Source organism: Drosophila bipectinata, chromosome XL (genome assembly GCF_030179905.1).
Source record: "Drosophila bipectinata strain 14024-0381.07 chromosome XL, DbipHiC1v2, whole genome shotgun sequence".
NCBI classification, from domain to species: domain Eukaryota; kingdom Metazoa; phylum Arthropoda; class Insecta; order Diptera; family Drosophilidae; genus Drosophila; species Drosophila bipectinata.
Window position 1 is genome coordinate 5581056 of NC_091734.1, and position 24662 is coordinate 5605717.

At 36.4% G+C, this 24662-nt stretch overlaps 2 protein-coding genes across 2 annotated transcripts in view; one reads left to right on the plus strand and one right to left on the minus strand.

The window, feature by feature from the left end:
- Cda4 (chitin deacetylase Cda4) overlaps nucleotides 1-22954 on the plus strand; it is a 31951-nt gene extending 8997 nt beyond the window's left edge. The window contains exons 4-8 of the mRNA XM_017235086.3: nucleotides 3447-3574; nucleotides 7643-7785; nucleotides 18806-19025; nucleotides 19911-20296; nucleotides 22548-22954. Of these exons, the coding sequence (XP_017090575.2) occupies nucleotides 3447-3574; nucleotides 7643-7785; nucleotides 18806-19025; nucleotides 19911-20296; nucleotides 22548-22878 (1208 nt within the window). The 3' untranslated portion in view covers nucleotides 22879-22954. The remainder of the gene's footprint in view (nucleotides 1-3446; nucleotides 3575-7642; nucleotides 7786-18805; nucleotides 19026-19910; nucleotides 20297-22547) is intronic.
- The window catches only part of LOC108121141 (chaoptin), a 212176-nt gene that overhangs the window by 187177 nt on the left and 337 nt on the right, over nucleotides 1-24662 (minus strand). The gene's annotated exons all lie outside the window — the stretch shown is intronic.

The window sequence follows — 24662 nt, forward strand, 5'->3', positions numbered from 1 at the left end:
AAGGGGGAAGAGGTAACGGATTTTTGGGAGTTACTACGGGTATATGGATATGGATAGGGGGTAGGGTGGAGTGAGGGATAAGGACACAGGATCCTAGTTCCTGGTCGTTGGTCGGAAGGCAACCGCTTGGAAGAAAGCTGCGACAGCTAAAGCGTTTGGGGATTTGCGTAATACCGACTGGAATGTTGTCTCATATAAATAGCTAGGACTCACACTCCCCCATAGTTTTTATTTTTTTCATACAGTGAGGGTAAAAAAAATATTTATTTTTAAATTTTTTTAAGGATAAGAATATATTTTCTCTCTATTTTTGAGAAATAGTTTTGATTAATAATCCCGTACTTCCTAAAACCTATTTATATGACCCCATCTGTATGCGTGAGTTTGCAATGGTGTGTGTCGGGATGTGTGCGTCATTTATGTTATTACTTTTCTTCAGCGGGACACACACACACACACAGGCACACCCAAAAGTTCGCAGGACGAAGAGAAATATTGCAGCAGAGATTAGGTCAAAGCTCTGTGCATACAATTTTTTCGGTTTCTTTTTTTTCGCTGACTCTGGATATATTTTTATATCAAAAAAAAGTATATAGTTTTCTGATAGTATGTTGTCTTTTTTTGTGGCAATTTGTTCCTTGGCCATTTTCAGGTTTAGTCAAAAAAAAAAATAGTTGTATATTTTATGCATTCAATAAACACACACACTTTGAAAAGTTTCTATAATTTACAAGATGCATTCAGCCAGCCATCTATCTTCATTTTGCCAATTGGTCCAAGCCAAGTATATCACATCCATTAGAAAATCCCTACCTAGAAATCATCAGCCTCATCCTGCCTGGGATCCTACCACTTGTATTCCATTATATAATTTAAGGCAATTTCATCAAAATGAGTGAAGCAAACTAACTGATTGCCTATAAACGTCCTGGCACTTTAATTTCGTTGCCATCTGCCAACTAAGCCAGTCGAGGGATTAAAAGGCTTGCCAGCCGAAGCCGAAAGACCTACACTCCGACATTCGTCTAAAATCTGTCCAGACTTTTGCCTCAAATCTCGACTGACGACTGACGAATTGCGTAAACGCAACGCAACACGAGTCTCAACTGAATTTCAAATTGTGACAGCAGCTTGTCCCCAAAATAAATAACCAAAAAAAAAAATGTTTGTGTGTGTGGATTGAGGGTGTGAATTCCCAAAATATATATATATACATGTATATATATTTCCATTACAATTTCGATTCGGTCAAATTAAAATATTTAAGCCATTTATTTAAGGCTTAAGGTAACATATACAAAGTAGATGGATCTCTTCTCTTTCGAGTTGACAGTTTCATGCAGAAAGCCCCACAGAATTGACAAGCTGATTTTCTACTTGAGAGTCCATAGTCCAGGACCACATACGCGTTACGCTGAGCTGATAAAATTCAAAGAAAAATGTTTCTTTTTTGCACTGAATAGTTTTCAATTTCATAATTCAGTGAGCACGCTCAATGACAGAATTTCAATATTGCTTACACAACACCAACAAAATAGTACAAAAAAAATTGTAACAGAAAAGGATATCTATATAAAGGATATTTTAAGTTTAAAAGAAAAAAACTGAATATTAAATACTCTTCAACGACAAATATTACTTTTATAAACCTTAGAATACTAATAAATATTTATAAAAATATTTTTTTTCAAGTGTTTTATAAAAAAAATCCCCAAAGACAGTAACCAAATATTACGTATACGCACCGAGTGCAAAAATGTGAATCGATGTCCGCTTCCCAGGCACAAGACAAAGTTACTAAAAGTGTTTATTACATTTTATTCAATAACTCCGGCACAAGTTGTTGCCAAACAGTTGGACAGAGACAGCAAGCACACAAATAGAAAGAGAGAGAGATAGAGTTTCTTAAAGTTTTCTTGTTTTAAGAAAAAAAAAAAGAAGGGAATGGAACTGCCCAAGAGAATTTATGTTGATTGCAATTCCTGCCCTATATGTACATATATACTCTCTCATATATGTATATTTGTATATATTTTTGTATCCTGGCCAATTAATTGCCAAGCATTTCATTTTCATTGCCGTTATTTATGATGTGACCACAAATATATATTTCAAAAGGCATTGATATGCCACAAGCATTTATTTTCCTTTTTGTCCTTTCCGGTTTTACTTTTTATATTTATATTTCTGCAATTTCTGCAGCACAAATAAAATAATGCTTTTCTATTTTCCAATCCCAGTTGAACCCCACTCCCCCAATCCGATTGGAAATGTTATGTTAATATTGGAGTATTGAAGTAAAAACAAAACAAAAAAAAAAGCCTCTTCATTTATATTTGTTTGCTGTTATGTCACTACTATTAGATAGAACACAGGGCAGCCTTGTTTTGCCCTTTTCTATGGCCCCAATTGTCCTGCCTGGAAAATGAAAATTTGCATAACATTGAAGGCTGTGTAATTAAATCCCAGTTAAGCATTGTCGAAGGGCTTAATCGAAATGAGAACTCCAACATCTTTTCAAACTGGCTTAAAGGCTATGAACCAAATAATCTGCCAGAAAAACACAAAAAAAACTAAGAATCTTAGAAAATAGAAAATGGAAAATGCAAAATTGAAATGAAAATGACATTGAATTGATTGATGATGTGGCCCTTGGGGTATTTTATGTTTTATTAATTAAAGTTCTTTCAACAACTCGCATTCATTTGTAGCCTTTTGGCCAAAAAGTGTTTAAGGATATGTACACATATATGTATGTGTTTTTGGCTATCCTTTCTTGTTAATTTAGTTGGAAATATGGCTTGCTTCACCTTTTTGTTTTCACAACTTTAAGCGAATTTGTTTACTCGCCAAAAAAGCCAAAACAACAACTGATTGGCAATGACGAAGAAATCGAGACGAGGAAAGCCTGCAGAGCCAGAGAGGCAGTAAAGAAAAAAGCAATTGAATTCGTTTGAGTTTCGTTTTGTTTCGATTCGAATGGCAATCACATTTACACAGAGAGAAAGGTTATCTATACATAATTTTAAAGGATAATTTTTAAAAATTGATAGCGAAAAACATAGGAAAATTCTCTAATGATTTTTCTAATGAAAAATATTTTTTTTTTTTAATTTTTCTCACTCTTCATCTCTGCCACATATGCAAATAGCTTTTGACCCAAAGAAAGGCAACGAAATGGGGCTCAGGATTTGGCTTTAAGCTATTTGACTTACCACCTACCCACCCAGCATTGTTAACTTTCTTTTAACTTCTTTCTTGGCACTCTCTCTCTCCATCCACCTTATTTATTTTTGGCCGGGCGGGCATTGTGCTACTTCTGATACTTGTTGACTTTCAAGTTTGGCCAAGAATTCCGGATTGGATCTCGCATAACGAAATAGATGTTAAATAAAACCCAAAATCATGTTTTCTTCACATTTCTTTTTTTGTTTCTTTTGTTGTAGCACCTGCCCCTGCCACGGATGCACCTGCTGATACGGCGCAAAGATGCAACACGGAAGACTGTGCTCTGCCCTACTGTTTCTGTTCCAAGGATGGTACTCAGGTGCCCGGAGACCTGGAACCGGAGAAGGTGAGTTTTTGGGGAACGTTTGGGGAGGTAGAAACACTTACATATGTTATTACAAAAATGTGATAAGTTCTCGGAAAAGTGAGAAAAAATAAAGATATTGTAGAAATTTTAATATATTTAATTAAACTTTGTAAGAAAATTAAACCAAGAGCTTAAGTAAATCGAGAAAATTATTAGAAAATAAATTATAGAGATTTCTAAATACCCTATACTTTAGAAAGAAACAAAAGCTTATCGGTTTTAGAAACTATATTAGGTATTTCATTAACAAAACATTTATTAGCACTTTTAAGCTTTGAAAAAAATTTAAAAACTTATATTTTATAAGTTAGATACTCTCTTAATTATTTACAAAAAAAACCCAAGCTATTATTACAACCAGACCTGATCTTCAAGTCCTTAACCAAGCCTTAGAAATATTTCCCCAAAAGCACTTCAAAACCTTTTCCAGGGCATCCTTTAGTCTTAATTAAAATCTATAAAATATCCTGCCACTTGTTTGCTTCCCTGGCCACCCCAGCCCCGCCTCTTTCCATTTGCATTTAAGTGTTAATTTGCAGGGCGATAAATTTCAAGTGCATTGACAGCTTTTATTTTTACGACACGGAACTGGGGCTACGCCAGCTGTGGATTCTGTGGATCGGAGGAGTGTAGTTGTAGTAGAGGCTTTAGGATGGTGGCAATGGGCAATGGGAATACTATACAATTTTCAGGAAGAGAACAGTTCTTAACAGGCAACCCAGCTTGCCATTCTCCATTCACCATTCAGCATTCAGCTCCTCCTGGATTGTCCGATTTCGTCCTGGCTATAAATCTATGTATTTGCATTCGGTTTTGCTCTTATCGTCGCCTTGCATAAGGAAATTGTTCTCCTGTATTTATTTATTATTGTTTTTGTTTTTTATTTTTGTCTGTCGTATCCTTCCATCTGTTGTTGTTGTTGTATTTTCTTTATTGTTGTTCCTGTTGATTCGAATATCCTGTTTAATAACTTGGCTTTGTTTATTTGGCCAAGAGTTATGTTCTTGTGGAATAAATAGTATCAATAAAAAAAAAATAAATAAATACAGTAACAAAGTGACTTTTCAGTGTGTCCTTTTTTTTCTTTAAGGATTTAAGAATTTTCATTATGAAAACTCATATATGTATGTATAATTTTTTAGAACCCTTATCGTAAAAATCATGCCTGCAGTTTTCAAAAATATGCCCAGAACATAAATCAGTGAGAAAAAAAAAAAAACAAAACATAAACCGCATAAGTTACGAGCAAAACGGATGTTTATATGGCAAGAGCATACATACAGACAAACAAATAAAGCCACACCCACACTCACAATCAAAATCATATATGTATAGGGGAATGCATCAACCACACACACACCCACACACACACACACACATAGACATTCAAATACAAACAAGGCAAGTGAGCCACTTAATTTCGAAATTGAAATGTACGTTTGTCCTTGCCATCCGCTTTGTCCTGTTTGTGTCTGCCTGTCAGTGTGTGTCTGTGTCTGTGTGAGTGGGTGTGCGAGAGTGTATTAGTGCTTATTTAAGTATTATTAGCGCTTACATGTGTTTGCAGCAGCGCGGCCCAAAAATAATTGCATTTGCTAACTGAATTTTAATACTCTACTAAAGGTTAGAGCTCTCAGAGAAAGGGTTGAGCTGCCAGAAAAAAAAATGATTGCCTACTTTTGAAAGTTTATCCTTGTCACCTATTTTTTTTATTATTATTCTTAAGATTTTGATAATTTTTGTACTCTTTTCTAGAGTATCTCCTTTGCGACTTGTCCCTTATCCCAAAAATATCCTTTGTTGTTGCCACACATACACATATATTTGTATGATTTGATTGTTTGTGCGCGCGCTGGCATAATTATAATTAATATCATCTCAATTAACCGCTAACAAGCGGTTAATTTGTGCATGCCAAAAAGTTCCTTTGATTTGGGATCGCACATCGCATATCACGCATACGCCCTGTGTCTATGGCAAGTGTGTGCTTCCTCATAGCTCACACCATTATATACCACGGGGTTATTGTTTGATTTGGTATTTCCATTATCGCATCGCTTCATTTCACAATGTGCGGCTAATTTCCGGTGTTCCATTGGAATCTTGAGGCTACAGTTCGATCTCTAGAGGTTGGTTTTAATATTTTATTTTAAGATTAAAGAATTGAATTTAAATTTTAAAATAAACTATATGCTTTTGCTCAATTTCAATACGAATCGAATTCGATTTGAAGAAAATGAAACGAAAAGATGGCACAGTGTCAACAAAAAGTTTGTGGAAGAGTGGGTGGTGGGGGTGGTGCAATCAATGAGCCGCTCAATTGTCGCTGCGATTGAGCAACTGAGCTATGCAAATTTACCAGAAGCCTTACCAAACGACGAAGGAAAACTTCTCCAGCTCCCTGCCTGTCTGTATGTCTGTCTGTATATTATTCAGGCCATAGCCCACACCCCCAACCCCATAGCTTCGTCACTCTCCGGGTAGGTGCTTATCAATTCGCAACTCTCGGCTGCCATATTTGCCAAAAGACTAAAGTGCAAACTTGAGTCGCATTAGGGGAAAATTATCAACGCTCGCGGAAAAGTGCGGGACGATGAAGACAAAAAAAAAAGGAAATAACACACACATATATATATAATATTTAAATAAATAGATTCAAGAAACAATAGGACTAGTTTAGGACTAAAAACTCTAATTAGGTTTCAAACAAAAGGTACCATAACCTGAAACTTTCTCCAAACTTGGTTAATATTTTATGATTTTTTTCTTGCAACTTCTCATCACGTTTCACGTTCTTTTCAAGTCCATTCCCCCCTCAAAAAAACCAAATTCATTATTTTTGCAATAATATTTTTACGAAAGAAAGAAACTTTTTTCAGTTGATATGCAATCGGTTTGGGTTTCTCCAAGAAAATGCATCTTTGAAAAAATTATATAAAATATATAGAGAATAAAAAAAGAAATGGATGAAAAGGAATAAGGAATAAGCGAGAATGGGGCAAGGATGGGCTGTCAAATCGAAGTGCAAATTTCAATTGGAATTGAAAGAGCTTGGGGCATCTAAGCCCGCAGAACTCTCGAGTGTTTCACGCCTCTGCATAAATTCGCCAGCTCTATTCGGTTCTGCCATTCGACCACATTAATATTGAATTTGTATAATAATCCTTTTTTATGCATCCAACAATGAGCGTTAAGTGCCAGCTTGCCACCTTGCTTGCAGCGTCTTCGTGCCACACGCCTTTATGGCCGGCTCTCGAGCAGCCAAACCGAAATGCAGTTTGCAGATTTTCTTTTTATTTTCACACTTTCTGGTCCTCAAGTTTCTTCACCTTTTGTGGCAGAGAATAAACCTTAATTCTTGCCCCCGAAAATGTTGCAGCTCGCCCACTCATACTTTTTTTTTGCAATTTTGTAATGGAATCGGTGTGGCACTTGTTGTATTTTGGTTTTTGCTTTACGACTGCTTATTGATGGTTGGACATATTTTTGGAATTAATTTGGTTTCGTTTCGGGCGGTAGTTGGCGGTACTTGCAACTTGCAACCAACCCACATGCCCACTAATTATGTTTAATGCTAAAGTTGCTAGTTTTACCAAAAAAGCCGAAAGGTGATTCCCATCCATAGTGGATGCCACAGTGGTTGTACAGAGTGGTGGTGTTGCAATTGCATGGTGGGCTAAAGAGAGGGGGTGGCTTGGGTGGCATGGGTGGCTTGGGTGGCTTGGGTGGTTGTGTGTGGAAATGCGCAACCAGGCGCAACGCAGACAGGAAAAACAAACGCAAAATGCAAAACCTTCAATTAGAGCTGCTGCTTTGCTGCTTTTGCTGCTGCGGCTTCCAATGCCATCGTATGCCCGGCTGATTTTGAGGTCGGCAATCCTCTAATTGGGTACAAACACCCACTCAAAATCCAAAAACCCACCGACCCACTCACTAACACACATACTTAATCCACTAAGTCACGTAGCGACAAAAAAGACACTTTTTTTGTTTTTTCAAATCATTTAATTAAGATAAATTATTTAAAATTATATATCTTAATTACAGATCCCACAAATCATTATGCTAACCTTTGATGGAGCTGTCAATTTGAATAATTACGATCATTACCAAAAGATCTTCAATGGAAAACGCAAGAATCCCAATGGATGTCTGATTCGAGGAACTTTTTTCCTCTCCCATGAATATAGGTGAGTTCTTATTGAAAAAAAAATATATATAAAATGGCATAAGAAAAATTGTAGACAGCCAAGTTGGCAGTTCTAGTCGCAAATTGAAGTTTAATAAGCCAGTTGGATGACTGTACAAGCTGACACTTGACAATTGATGTGTTTCTCCAGCTAATTCGTAGCCTTATGTTGCTTCTCCTGCTCCGGCTCCGGTTTCTGTTCTATTTCTGTTTCCTTCTTAGAGAGAAGGTGAGTGGGGTGCATGACAGCAATTTTCCAAATGCACATTATTTTGGCATTATAATATTAAGCATACGCCCGGCAGGAGCGATGCAAGTTGGTACGACAAAGCGTAGTCTCCTCTCTTCTCGAGCAATTTCCAAAAGTTCTCAGGCCAGAAAGTCAAGCGTACGTAGTCTGTTTGCCAGACAAAGTTTTTGTTCAAAATACTTGTCACATACTTACTTCATATACATATATATATATATATATAAACCATATATAGTATAGTATAGCATATATATATATTCACTTGTCAGTCAAGTTGGTAAAGAGTCAGTGGGGTCTGTCCGCTTCGCTCTTCTAATTGTTGTTGATAAATTGGGGCTGACAAAGTTATGTCAACTGCAAAATGAATTTTCGCCAAAATATATGAACTACATTTTCACAGACTTATAAAAACGGTAGTCCTTCCTACACACAAACACACACATACACACACTCTTACAGGCAACATAGTAGAGAGCCAACAACAAAATGGAGTGAAAGAAAATGATGAGGGAATACAACACAAAAATTCACACACACACTCTCATAAAGTGGCAGTCGTAGATAAAGACGCCAGCAGAAGGATTCTCCAGGATCCTGGCAAGGCAAGAGGCAGAGACCTAGCCAGTCAGCGTGCATTCCCAAAAATTATGAGAATACCATTTACAATGGGCCGGAATAAAACGAAAATTTGTCAGGAAATTTGTTAGATTTTAATGGGAATTTTTTAGGAAGTTTATAATTAAAAGGAAGCAGTTAGCAAAAATTTAAAAAATCTATCTAGATGTTTTACTTTTAGTTGCTTCTTTTGCTTTAAAATAGTGTAAATCCCATATATTAGGAAATTTTGTTATTAATTATATTTTCCAACACTTTTTTAAGGTCTATTAAACGTTTTATAAAACTATTTTAGATCTAAAACCTTTTACTTTTGTCTGTGTATTCGTTAATATTTTTTAGAAATGTTTGTAACGTTTACTATAAGAAGAAAGTTTTAGGAAAAATATTTAAAAAAACAGCCTTGCAAGTACCGGGTATCTGTTACTATTTATAATAATTATTTCAACTTTTTAACACTGTTTTAAGTCTTTTCCAACACTTTTAAGTGTGGGCTTTTGTCCGGTCATATTTTTGAAACATGTTTCTAATAAAAACTTTAAAGCTATAGCCTTAAGAGATTATCGAAGCATAAGTGTCTAAAAATAATTCTAAAAAAAAATTTCCTAAGTCAAGGATATCCATAGGTTGCCCTTTAAAATCCTTAACCCTTTTAACTACCATTATCCTTAACATTTTGCCATCGTCCACAGATTTTCGGTGGTTGAGACACTAGGGAGTCAGCAAAACTAAATAAGCAGCAACAGTCAAAAAATTTGCGAGCCAAGCGTGAACAGCAAAAATCTTGAGTTGAGTTTAAAAGCTTTTTTTTCTACTTTCACCACAACACACACAGACATACACACACAACAAGAGATGCCAAAAAGGAATGCCCAGAGGGATAGGGATATGGGAGGAAGAGGGCAGTTTTTGAAGTTGAATTGAAATGCGCTGAATGGCAGTAATTGCCTGAATATGTTACACATGCACACACATGAATGCGCTAATCGGACTGAGAGAGTGTACTACACATATACACATATATTCCCATACTTTCTTATATCCTTTTTATTTTTTTATTTTGTATCCTCCTGCTGCTCGTGCTCCTGGCGAATCATTTTTCTGGTACTTCCAGAAGAGAAGTTGAGATGCACTTTTCATCTTCTTATTTCAACGACAGGCCATAAATAGTGGTAAACTGTGCCAACTACAAAAGGATATCCTTCCTAGATGTCCTTGCAACATTTATTTTATTATATTTTCTTTTTATTAAAAATTAATTTAAGGGGTGAAGATTTAAGTTTTGAGCTTAAGATTTTGTTGTTGGATTTACATATGATTTTCTTGCGGTGCAAATTGTTGCAAGTTGCAAGTTGCACATTACCGCAGTGGAACAAGAACTGAATCTGCCTGCTTCGCGGTGCGGAAATGATTTAATGCGCTCTGCAACTCGGCAGCTTTTAGCTTATTTTGTTAAGATTTTTATTTTCAATTTGCCTTTTTCTTCCAACCCCTCCCTAGTTTTTTTTTGCCTTTCGACTATGACGTTTTCTGACTGCCACTTGCCGCAAAGTATGCAGCGAATATTCCCTTTTTGTTTACGGCCGCTGAGGCAATTAGTTTTGTCAGTTTTCCGACGATGGCAGAAAAATACAAAAAAAAAACAAAAAGAAAAAAAAAGAAAAAAACGAGAATCTGAATCAGAATCAGAAATGGTAGAGAAAAATGTGTACTCTCTGTCATCCAGTATTCTGCGGATCCTTTTTGCCCACACACTCACACTTACTTACACATATGAATCATATTTCTCCATTTTTGTTTTTTTTTTTTTTTGGGTGTGTCTGTCTGTGTGGTTTGCGGTCAGCAATTGATTTAATTTCGAGTGGAACAGCGAATGAGAAAACGAGTGAGAGTGACACTCGCATGTCGAATTTTATTTTCTGCAAATTAAAGTCACCAGTGCAAACATTCTTTATCTTTTTCTACAATTTATATAAATAAACTGGATTGAAAGTCTATATATATATTTGATTTACTTCCCATTTGATGGCATTGTTGTGATGGAATTTTGGCTAATTGGATAAATACAAACACAATGCCAAGATTCGGGCTTCAATTCTTAAAATCTCCGGTCCTCAAAGTGGACTCCTTGAAGTTCAGGAGTAGGTACTAGTACTACGGATGGTGGCCCAGCTGCTTAGAATATTCATTTCAATTGTCATTGCCAGCACGTTCGCCACGGCAACTGGGAACTGTTAACTGCTAACTCTAACTGAGGGGATACACTTGAAAAAAATAATGGGGTTTAAAAGGGGTCTTAATAAAATGATTAGGTATATGGGTAATAGAAGGATTGTACATTTTTCAAAGAACATTGCACTTAGACGCATGTCTGTCTTTCTTCAGAGAGAAGTACCGGATATCATATAAAAGAAAAAATTAAGCTTAAAAAGGGAGGATCATAAACAGGGACTCTATGCTTTGTTTTTGTTAATTTTTATTTAAAAAAAACATATTTTTCTAAAAGAAAAACATTAAACTGCTTTGTATTTAGGGATATTATTGGTTCTTCTTGAGAAGAAGTACCGGATATCATATAGTTTAGAAATTTAAGCTGATTAAAACCCAAAAAAGGAATCTATGGCTTCTCTTATTTCTGATTTTGTTGGACAATAAAGTCAATAATATACAAAATAATAACACCCGGTACTAAATATAATTATTATATTTTTTTGAAGAAGCACCGGCTATTAAATATTCCAAAAATATTAAAACCCGAGTCGCTGTAACAAAAGCTTCTATTATAACCCCCATTTCTGACTTCCATCAACCAAAATGAAGCAAAACCCTTTAATTTTCTTCAGTGTAAGCCAACTGGCTTAGCGTTTGCAGACAGTTAGGGAGTGACTGCGAGCTGTTTGCTATTTATACGCCAAAATGTCACTGATAACGAACTTTCTTGCCATTCAATGCTGCTCCTTCTGCTGCGGCTAAGAAAACAATCAGACAATTGCCACAGGACTTGCACACTTTTACCACTGCAGGCTAACAGGACTTACGCATACATATACAGACACTATTACATATACATATAGTATATATATGTAGGTATAGGAAGCTGAGACAATACTTGTTCATTTGTATTTGGCTTTGGCAAACTGCAAAAACCAGGGGAAAAAAATTAAGAACAATGTTGAAGGAAACTTTTTGCGCAGCATTTTAATTGCACGCAAAAACTTTTAACTAACTAACAAGCCGAAAACTAGGCAACACCTCACTGCACACACACACACGCACAGACAGCACAAAGGATATGGTGTGTGAGAGGAAGAATAAAAAAACCAAAAAAAAAAAAGAAGTCCAGAGTCAACTAAACAAAAGCAACTTGGGGGCCAAAATCTAATTTTCAAACATTTACGTTTTAATTTTCCTTGTTAACAATACTAGAATGGTTCTATTATACAATACACTGAAAAAAATAGTTCTTATAAGCTTAAAAATAGCCCCTATCTTTGAAGGATAGACTCCTTTAATTAGAGGCATTTTAATCTCAATGGCATCGAAATCCATTAACTGCATTGGGGATTATAGTCAAGGAGGGCATATCCTTGTTCTTGTTGCATTATTAATACTGTCAAAGGACTAATCCGGATGGCAGGACTTGCCACATATATGTATTGGTTAAGTGGCATTTGTAATGAAATCAATAAAAGGATAAGCCTGCTAGAAGGACACTGACACTTGCACTTATTTAAATAAAAGCCTTTTTAAGCTGGTAATGATATCCGGAACTTATTCCTATTTTATCTAGAAAACCTTATAGTCACCTATTATTAATAGATATTCAAGTAATTATTATTCCTTATTTTATACCAAATATTCCCCCAAAAACCGCTTTGAAGTCCTTTTTCTCGCTTTTGGAATGAAAAACCAACCTATTTTGTTTGAAGAGTGCGGGCTGAGAAAGCTTCAGTTTTCATTTTCATTCCTGGCCCGTTTCAGCGACTTAATATTAATAACATGGAGCGGCTAACCAGCCAGCCAAGATGCCACGCCTACTTAGACAACGCCCACAAAAGCACAATATGGTCACAGAACTTTAAAAAAGACAGTGGGGCTTGAAAATAAAACTACGTAGTAATAGTAGAAGAAGTAAAGACCATTTAAATATAAATATATTATATTAAATTTATAAATATTTTTGTTGAATATTTTATGTTTTTAAATTTATTTATTATTAATTTTTTTATTTTTAAAAACCCACAACCACTGTGTAGGGACTCTCACTTTTTTGTGGCAAGTTGTATACCTTGAGTTGGCCCATCTGTTGGATATAATTTCTATGCCTAGCGGCATAGTAGGTGGCGACTCGCGGTGGCGCCTGATGTTGATGCTAATGTTGACGTGGCTGGCCCCGTTGTGCCCCAAACAACAATAACAACAACAAAAACAGCAATAACATGACCAACAAGACGACGGCATCTTTAGCTTTAAACTTTCTAAATGACCTGAACAACTTTTGAGCAGCTGTCTGGCGCGGGGTTTCGCAACTTTCAAGTTGCCATCAAAATGGCAACAACACACAACCGAGACGGTTGGACTTTTATAAATGCAAATTTCACTTTAATTTTTCTCAACTGTCCGCGACACTTTCTCGCGTTGTCTCTCATCCGTCCTACCAGGCGTATACGCAATGTGGAAATGCTAGAAGGTTTTTTTCAAAAAGTTTGCAGTTTTTTTAAAGACTTGGTAGATCTTTCTGGTTAGTCCAGTCCCTGAACAGACTTTAACCCATTCTTTCAATGTGCTATCCTTTGGGTCCTTTGGCAATTGGTTTAGATCAGTGAGCTGTGCAACATTTTCTCCCATCCGTGTTTGCAATTTGGTTGGGAAAATATCCGTAACGTTAATATGTAGATGCTGCGCGCCGGCTAATGGCTTCTCTCTATCTTTGTATCTGTGTATCTTGGCATCTAGTAGGTATCTGTATGTATGTGTGTGTGTGTGTGTGCGGGAGTGTCTGTGTTTGCAATGTGTCTGTTACATGTGTGCCAGTATTATGGGATACTCTGTAGTATGGGTGTTCCTGTTGTCCTGTGTTTTCCCAATTGCAAATTGTTGATGATGGCCGAGCTTGTGTTGTTTTTGCTATTTTGCTGTGCATTGTTGTTTGTTGCCAACCGTATACGTATGTAGCTTTTGGTCGACAATGATGATGAGATTTGAATTTTAGGACCAAAGACTGACACTGACTCGAAGAGAAGCTACTTGCCCATCTCTAGAAATTTTTTTTTTCACAAAAAATTTTCCAAAACTCGAAATTTTTATAAATTATTTCAAGTACTTGTGGTTCTTTTGACCAAATCCTTATCCATAAATAAGTAACCAACTTTTGACCACAAAATGGCCAAATGGACAGCTCCGGTATGGCAAGGATATGCCGAGAAACAATGATGATGATGATGATGATGACAATGTCGTTGATGTGAAAATAAAGATAACGACAACGTTGACAATGACTATGACAACAACCCAATGACACTTTAACAGCCCTTCTTCCATGCATTCGCAGGTGTGCATTGCCATTCTGTATACTTTTTTCCCTCCAGGACACGTATTAACTTTAAATCCAAACAAGAAAGGAAAGCTAACTTCGGGCGGAGCCGAAGTTTATATACCCTTGCAGTTAAAACCGGATATATATCGCAAACATCGGATATAGTTGGCCGATCCTTATGGGAATAGGAATATATAATCCAATATTTTACAATACAAAATCTAAAAAAAATCCCAAACTTCTATCTTTAAAAATACGAAAGTTGATATTTCTACCAAGTACCATTTCCGATCGTTCAGTTATATGGCAGCTATAGGATATAGTCGGCCGATCCTAATGAAATTTGGTAGGTCGGATCAACTGACCAAATATATATTATCTGTACCAAGTTCCAGCTTTCTATCTTCAAAAACACGAAAGTTGGGTCATTTCCGATCGTTCAGTTATATGGAAGCTATAGGATATAGTCGGCCGATCCTTACGAAATTTGGCATGTCGTATTATTTTGCCAAAAATAGCTCTCATGTCAAATTTGAACTCTCTAACTCTAAAAACACCAAAGTTATACCATTTCCGATCAATCAGTTATATGGCAGCTATAGGATATAGTCGGCCGATCCGGGCCGTTCCGACTTATATACTGCGTGCAAAGGAAAGAAGGGTGTGTGCAAAGTTTCAAGACGATAGCTTTAAAACTGAGAGACTAGTTTGCGTAGAAACAGACAGACGGACAGACAGACGGACAGACGGACAGACGGACATGCTCATATCAACTCAGGAGGTGATCCTGATCAAGAATATATATACTTTATAGGGTCAGAGATGTCTCCTTCACTGCGTTGCACACTTTTGACCAAAATTATAATACCCTCTGCAAGGGTATAAAAAAAAAAACCCAAAAGAATTTCTTCTTTCAAATATTTTGCTTCTCTCTACGTAGCCCTTCTTTTCTTAACTTGACTTTCCATCTGTTAACTGCTTAACTGGTGTTGATAACAGCCCTGATCATGCTGGCCAAGAGGAATAGAGAGACAACAAGTCAGAAACGCAGTCAAAATGTTTCCATGTGAACAGTCTACTGCATTCTAGTGCCTTTTTCTTCATCTTGCAAATTGTTGGAAAATTTTTTTTTCTTTTCGCATAACCTGTGTGTTTGATGCCCTATGAGTTAGGGTTAGAACAAGGTTTGTTGAAAATGAAATATAAAATTAAATGTGAAACAAAGTAAGCCATCTACCTCTTAACTCATAATACTTTGTTGTCTTAAGACCCGTCAGAGACCTAAAACCTTTGTCCTTCTGTCTTCTATTTTAACTCTAAAGTGTATCTGTGTTTCGGCTTCATTTAAAACCCTGTTTTCTTTTCGTCTTGCCTCTGCAATTTTCTCCCCAAGAATGTGAAGCTGTCGAAAAGCTTTATTGAAATCCTGTCCAAAAAGGGGAGAGGTTTTTTGTTTTTATGCCTTCTCCAAAGTCAGGCTAGCTCGTTAGGCACACACTCATACACTAACACTGGCCATGCAAATGAAGTTAGTTTCCAGTGTTGAACAGTGTAGATAAAAACACAAAAAAAAAGAGAAAAAAAAAACAAACGCTCATTGCTATGAAAAATTTTCCACCTACAAGGATGTGTGTCCTGGACCAGAAGGCCACTGGCAGAGAACCTGTAGATTTGGCTTTTAAAAGGACATTAAAAGAAATTTCTCGACTCTCTCGAGTGGTAGACGGTCACAAATTGAAGAAAAATATATGGAAAACGAGTGCGTGTAAGTGAGTATTTGGGACAATTTTGCCAGGATATCATGAAAGGAAATGTTAGTTTAATGCTTAAAAATATAAATATTTAAGACTTTAAAGAGAAAGAAAATTCTGTAAATTAATTTTCTTCTATTATTTTAATTAATTTTTGTGATTCATTTAAAAATTTCTTCCTGCGTCACTTCTAACATTTTTCCCAAGGACCTTTGGACACAAGGGACCCCTTAGTGTGTGTGTGTTTGTGTATCTGTGTAATCTTACAATTTCTTATCGTCGAGATTACATGTGTTTCTACCTTTTAAATGCAAATTGAACTTGTTAGCAACCGCAACATTCGAACCAGAAGCCAGACCACTCACAGATACATATACATATCTGTAGCAATAAGGCGTTAAAGGAAAATGTCAGCTTCCCCATTTTGAGGACAATTTAATAGAAAGAAAATCCTTTAAAAACTATTTTAGATACTCGCCTAATCCCCAAAAGAATTTTAGAAAGTCTTAGTTTATATAAACTATATAGTATAGTAGTAGTGACTAGAAACCCAATTTATTTTTAAGGCAGGAGGGCGGTGTGGCATAAATAATGGCCAAGTGAAGAGTGCCAGTTGCATCAGCCACTCGCGACAAGGGCAAAGGGAAATTCATCAAATGTGACAGTGTGACGCACTTCCACCACAGACTCTTGGCCTTTGGCCTTTGGCCAAACAACGCCTCCAATGACCGCCTATTTCTTGGCCCCTTTTCTGAGATGTATGTACATATGGGTTGGATGTATATGTGTTGTTGTGTCACTGGCTTCTTTGTAGCGTCATTTGCCTATTTTTGCCTTGGCTCGTTGGTTCTGTTAATTGCTGCTGACATTTGTCATCTACCTCTCGCTCATCCAGTGTCCTTCGTCCTTAGTCCTTTTTGGTCCAAAAAACCCCCCACATTTTTTTTTGTCGTTTGTCGTTTGTGTTTGTATTTCTGTTGCTTTGTTTTGTTTGTTAGCCACTTCTCATATGCTGTCATACGAGCCTATCATCTAGAGAAATTGAGAAGGACACGTTTGAGGCTCAAGTCTTGGCTTTCTTGAACTTGAAATGTTTTAATTGTCAAGGTAGGGGTGTAACTATAGTTTTTAAATAGAAATTGTAAAGGTTTTGGGTTTTATACCTTTAGTAAGTGTGAAAAGTTTTTAAATTTTATCAAAAAGCGGCGTAGAGTACCGGGTATCGTATACATACTTGTTTCTCCTAATGCTTTCTGTAAACTCTTTTTCCTTGAACTTTAAATGAAAAGCTACAAAAGCCTTTCCAAAAACTGCCAAAAGTACCGGCTATTATACAACAATTTTTAGAAAACTTTGGGGATTTCAATTTCTTGAATCTTTAATGTTTTTGTTACAGTTTTTCTTCTTTTAAATATAAAGAGTATCGAGTATAGCATACGAAGCTGGCCTTGAAGCTTCATAAAAGCTTTATTCTTCTTTAAACTCAAATGAAAAGCTTCCGAAGCTCTAGAAAAACGGCTAGAAGTACCTGGTATGGCATATCTAATTCTAGAAAGCTTTGCTCTTAGTAAAGTTATGTTTTTTCATCAGGTTTCCTGGCCAGATCCTTTCCGCTCTAATGCTTTCAACTCTTCGTCCAGCTGTTTGTCTAACAATTGAATTGTCGAGCAATAAATTTTCTCACACACACACACACATATCTAGGATGCATCCTACGCACACTCACACTATCATATATAGCAAGGCCCTGGGTTTTAACAACTTTTCACATTTCCACATTTTTGCTTGAACTTTTTGACGATGTCAGATAGTTGTGTACCCGTGCGCTTTTGTTTGGAAAAGCAGTAGCTGCCAGAAGACTCAAATGCATTGCATTTGAGTGGGCGGCATAGGTGGAAAGTGGGCGTGCCCATAAAATGCATAAAGCTGGAAAATTAAAAGAGATTAATTATCTAGTATATGTAATAATTTATATATTTATTTTTTTAATTTATTACCGACTTTACAAGAAATATTTTTAACTACTTTGGGGCATATTTTTCTCTTTATTCTCCAAGGCCCTTTAATAGCAGCTTTTAAGAAAAATCTATTAAGTTAAATACACATTTATTTCCAGTGTATGGTAGAACAATAATATTCGTAACAACAACAAACAAACAAATGAAAAAAAAACGAGTTTTCATCGTTATCGTTTCTTAATGGGCAGAGAGGTCCACGGGGCTGGAAACTGGGTAGAAAGTTTGACTTTAGGGTGTAATTTCATTGGAAAATATTTTTACACATACATATATACATATGAAAAGAATGATGTGGAGAGGGCTGGGGGGTTTTTTAATAAATATGTATATGTATATATATATACATTCATTCGTACATCCATTCATAGTCGGCAACATTCTTGCTTATTGTTTCTGTAGTTTTTTCCATAAAAACGATTTACCAGAAATGTGAAAAGCGAGCGAAACACAAAGGAAAAATTTATAATTTTGTTACCATTTTTTATTTATACAACATTGTTTTTTATTTCTCATAGCTTCTCTTAACTATTTGTTCTTTGGCTAAAAAACTATAAATTATTCTTTTGGCTTCGAAAGACCCCCTTTAGCTAATTTGGGGTTTTCATAAGATATATGTAGTAGTTTCTAGTTTTTTGCCATCCACTTTTGGTTTAGTTTCATATATATTTTCTCTAATTGGCACAAACCAGATGTATTTCGTCAATTAGTTTGGAAACTTTCAAGCATAACATTGCCATGTGTTTGCCGACTTTTTCAATAAAGTAAAGTTATGAAGAGAAGTTTTGTAGAAAACAAACAAATAATTTTAACAAATTTTTTAATTTTTTTTTAATAAAAATATCCATTTACAGCAACTATCAGCAGATTCAACACCTGGGATATGCTGGACATGAAATCGCCACCGAGAGCATCTCACAGCAACAGGGACTGCAGGACAAAGGATACGAGGAGTGGGTGGGTGAGATGATTGGCATGCGTGAAATTTTGCGACACTTTGCCAATGTGTCCGTCAACGATGTGGTTGGTATGCGAGCTCCATTCCTCAAGCCCGGCCGCAACACCCAATACAAGGTGAGTCTGTTTGTCAACGAAATGGGTGTTGCACCTGTTCGATGGGGTACTATAGGGGGGAGGGGGGGATGTTGCAACAAAAGAATTGCAAACAATGAGAACATCAATTGACAGGCAATTGCCGATTGCGATTGCGATTTCTTGAAATCAGAACCAGAGGTACATATATGTATATATTTGATTTCCCCTCCATTTTTTTATTTTTATAGAGGTGGGTGAGAGAGAGTATCTGTAGTATTGAAATGTCAACAAGAAACGGTGAAATTCAATGAAAAGAGTGATATTTATAGTTGGGCGCCAATATAGGCGCTGAGTTGTATGCTATGAAATTTTTACGCGCAAAAGGATAGCGAATTAAAGTCACTTTGACTTGAAATTGAAATCAGATTTTGGTGGCCACCTAACCATAGCCACACACACATGTCTGGGGTGAAAGTTTTCAGCTTGACATGACATGACATGACATCAATGTCACAATACATACATAACGGCTCAGAAGCCCCATAATATAACCTCTATCATCACCCCTCCACAACGATTCATGATCCGAGTCGTTGGCACATTCATGCATTTAAAATCATATCTAAAGGAAATCTTTTTATGCAGATAATAGACTCAATGTGTGTGTGTTTGTGTGTGTGTGTGACAAGGACGAGCCATCAATAGCGAGTTGTGTGCTATGTTGTCCTGATGGGATAATGAAGATAAGTTTGGTGGCATCTGTTGCACGATTAGGCTCTTAATCCTTTTGGTCTGTTGGCTAATTAAAGTCAACGTTGTTGGGATTTAAAAGGGGCATTAATATGATATTAGGCTGCCTAAACCAGTTGCGAATTATAACCTCTAAATCACTTAATTTAAATCTTAATCCATTCCCCTTGACAGGTCCTTGAGGACTTTGGCTATATCTACGACAGCTCCATCACCGTGCCCCCAGTTGCTGTTCCCGTCTGGCCCTACACCCTCGACTATAAGATCTCGCACGAGTGCAAGAGCGGCACCTGCCCCTCACGCACCTTCCCCGGCGTATGGGAGGTGCCCTTGAACACCCACTATGTGGAAGGCTATGAGGGCGGTCATTGCCCCTACCTGGATCAGTGCGTTCTCCATAATCTGGATGAGGAGGAGGTCCTGCAATGGCTGCAAGAGGACTTTTCGCGGTACTACGAACAAAACAAAGCACCCTACATGATGCCCTTCCATACCAACTGGTTCCAGACCAAGCCCCTGGAAAATGGTCTCCACAAGTTCCTTGACTGGGCTCTCGAATTGTGAGTATTATTTTTTTTTAGTATTTTTTTTTTCTCTGGCCCTCGTAAGTAGTCAACATTTTTTGTTACATTGAAAAAGTTTAATATTTTCTATCATTAATTGTTTACTTTAGGGATTATCCATATTTTTTTATGTTTTTATAATTGCATGCCAACTTTTTGGGGTTTTTTTTTTTTTGCTCTGTTGAACTATATCCCCCCCTCGAACTCACATGGGCAGCTGGTGTTTCCTGCAATGCACTTCCGATTGCCGCTGGCAAGTTTTATATTCAATTAAAAAAAGCCAAGTGAGATGAGCGAGAGCTAGGGAAATGAAATGAAAAAAAAGACAGAAACTGAAACAGAGTCAGAGCTTGGAGGAGAAAGCAGAGAAAGCGGAGAAATGGAGTAAGTCAGGAAGGAGCAGCATCAGCAGGAGCAGGAGCACCAGAAAAATTGGCAATTCCTATAAAAATGGCTTGCATGTAAAAGCAGTAACGGCACATGTTGTCCATCGACAGGTTGAGCAGTCCACTTTTACCGTTTCTCGTTTGCCCTTTGACCCTCTCATATCCTGGCAAGGCCATGCAGGATGCACTTGAAGAAAATATTCAAAAGAAGTAATCTTTTTTTTTGGAAAGAAATATTATTTATCAAAATTATCGATAAATATCGTTAGGGAATTTTTGTGCTCTTATTTATTTAAAATTATTTTTATTAGTGTACTTAACCCCCACACTGGCATATGCACAACTCTCAGAGGAATCTCAGAGCCCCCCTATATAGCCCAATAGGTCCCACACACACAATGGGGACGCTGCGGTCAGCGTTAAAAAAATTAAAGTAACTTCCGAGTTAGGCCGATTATTTAATACACTTTCCATAACTTACATAAAGAAGACTATGATATAGATAAAAAAAAAAGGCTACTAATTATACCTTAAAATATAAATAATTATCCAAAATTTTAAGAATAGTAATACCCTTTGTTAGAGTATCCTTTTCGATAGTAGCTGCAGTAGCCACATCATGGATAAGGATAAGAAGGGGAAAAAAAATCGCACGTTTTAATGAGAAAAGTTTAATTTTGTTAAAGTTTCATTTTGAAAAATATCAGTGCAGGCCCAGGTCGAGGGTCAAGATAAGTAGCGGGCGAACGAAAAAGGACGGGTATATAAGCCAAAGAAAGAGATGCCAGACCCAAAGCGAAAACAAAGAACCAAAAACAGTACCAGAGGCATTAGGGGTCGTGGCTAACTAAAAAAAAAAAAAAAAAAAAAAGCCCCATGTTAGAACACAGAAAATACAACATAAGTCGTTGCCAGCAAGAGACGACACTAGTTGGGAAGAAAGAGAGGGAAAGTGATTGCTTAATGAAGTTATGCTGATAGAATCGCTCTTTGTCATCGGTATGAAGGTAGATATGAGCTTATATCCTTAAAGTATGTGTGTGGGTGGTGGTGGAAACCTGATAAATGTAGGATTGCCAAAGGATAAAAGCTCTATTCAGGACTTGAGCCTTCGGGCCAACAAAACAAGTCGTGAGGAAAATAAATTGGCCGAGGTCAAGTTGTTTTTTTTCTTATTCTTCAAAAGAATCTAGATCATTTCTTAGAAAAGTTTCTCATAATAAATTTAACAAAAAAAAAATAGGTTTAATTTTTTTTTCAACTTTGAAATGTTGCCATTTTTTTGTGTCTTTTTTTTTTGGGAAACTGAAGTGGAAAGAAATTCCAACTTAATTTCAAACAAAATGACTTTACACACACACCTCCTTGGGGCATTTGTTTAAAATAGGAGTTAAAAACTATAAAGATCTGACCCGCATGGGGAAAAATTCAGCAAAAATACACAGGGGCATAAGGCATGGGGCAGGACTCAGGAAAAAGGAGTGGGTTTTTCGGGTGAAGGGGGGGAGTGGAACGGTAGCAGCTGCAAAACTATTTCTCGCACAATTGTACGAAGTTTTTAATTAGTGTGAATGACTTTCAACATTGCGTTGCTTTTGCCAACCAGGCTCACAACTGAAGGCGGAAGGCAGAGGTCCTGGCTGGTAAAAATGGGGCATGGCAGGGGGAATGGCGCAAGAAGCCTGAGGAAATTGGAAAATGGAAGAGCCAAGGTGTATGTGTTTGTTTGGATGAGATGCTTGAAAATGCGTAGCACAAGAATGCCATAAAGTAGTTGTCTTGACTTGAGTCCTACAAGTCCCATAATAATATTCCTCCCCCAAAAATTATAAAAATTTAATTCGGTTTTTGTTTTTTTACAGACCCGACGTCTACATCCTTACTGTCACCCAAATGTTGCAGTACATGACCGATCCCAAGGAACTCCGCGATGTTAGCAAGATCGAAGCATGGAAATGCGACAAAAGCGTTGCCGTTGCCCCCAAGCCTTGCAACATTTGGCAGACGTGTGCCCTGCCCTTCAAGATTCCCGAACAAAATGTTACGGATACCCGATACATGGAGACCTGCCGGGAATGCCCCAATGTCTATCCCTGGCTGGGTGATTCTGGCGGTACTGGTATTGCCGGAAAGGATAATTATATTTTCAACGGTTCACCACAAGAGGAAAATGATGGGGAGGAATCTAAATAGATTTTCCTTTAGATTTCTATTCTACTTTCTTCTATTTCTTTCCAACTTTTTCAAAAAATACTTTTTTCCCATCCTTCCGATCCTATAACCTGTCGTATTCTCAGTTTATAAGCAAAATTGTGTCGAAATGTTCTTAGGTTTTAAGCAAACAAAAATGTTTATGTAAAATGAATTTTTTTTCGTATCAATAAATTTGCCATTTTTTGAAAAAAAAAAAATTACCTTTCAATAAATCTTTCTATTTTCCGCCAATCAAATTCAAATATATATATTTTTTGGTCCAAAAAGTTTTGACACAAAAATTAGAGTACGAGTGGAGTTGTTGAAGCCAAAAACTTTACTAAATGGATTGGAATGGAATGTCCCAGGCCCAGGACCAGGACCAGGCCCAGACCGAGGACCAGACAAATTGTAGTCCAGGTGGCTCATAAATGGTAACTGGCAATCAATAACCTGGCGGACCAACTCGTATATCCAGCAGCCTGTCGGACGCCACTGTGCGGCCAAAGGGGGCTCTGGGCCAACACGGACAAATAATAAAAACTAGACCACAAACAATTCAACTTGTAAATTGCATTTATGCATTATTTAGAGCTGTTGGTCAACCCGTTGGGCGAAATGCATCCAAACTTTCGCCAGGCGGTTGTCAAAACTATGTATTTAAAACGAAAATTAGACGCGACATTGCTCTGGAAAGGATTTTCCAAAAAAATAACAAAAAACAAAGAAAAACTATGACAACATGTGACAATACTTTTTGGGTTTTTTTTTTTGTTTCAACAAAAAGTTTTTGAGGATTTTAAATCAGTTAGTTGAATTGATTTTGAGTTTATATGGGAGAGGATGTTATAATTCTAACATATATTTCTTGATTTGAATTTTAATGTTTGAATATTTAATAAAAGTAACGGAAAAGTAATGGATAAAAAATATGGAAAATATAAAAATATAAAAAGCATAAGTTTCTAACACAAAAACTAAGAAAATATTTAGTTTTAAATCCTTTTTCTTTAACTCTTAACAAGAACTAGTACTAGGAAACCATTTTGGATCACCAACAGGATACAAGTTTACAGAAAGCTTCCTAAATAAAAGCCAAAAGTTAAGAACTCAAAAGCTAAAACTTAGCTAGGACTCTCATTGAAAGTGAAAGCCCTTCCAAACTTAATCTAAACTTCAGAGCTTTTAAGTTTTAAGAGACTTTCAAGGACCTTGTGGGATGACAAAAAGGATGAAAGCATAGAAGAATAAACTTTTAAGGAAAAGCCTTTAAAGCTTAGCCAGGACATTTAAGAGAACAGTTGGTGTCCAAAATAGGATAAAAGCTTAAGGGTCCTTAGAACTTTGAATTGAAAAGCTTAAAAGGCTAGCAAGGACTCTGTAAAAGAAGGGTAAAGCTTGTTAGATAAACTTATAAGCTATTGATATTATTGATATATATAGAAACTTAATTAAAATTAATTAAATTGGAAGTCCCTGGGGTAGAATTAGTATTACTTGGTTTAGAGGACTTATATTTTAAGTAAAAGAAATGAAATATATATAAAATATAATAAAATAAAAGTAATAAGAACTTTTAAAAGATGGAGTCTTCTAAGAGTCTAAAAGAACTCTAAGGCCTCTAAGAACTTTAGGAACTCGAAAAGATAGACATCTCTAGAAGAGATATAAGAAATATGAAACTATTAATAAAAGAAAACAAAAGCTATAAAAACTTCATTAAAAACTCAAACTTTATTAAAAACTAAAACTTTATTAATACTCTAATTTTAACCATAAAAACC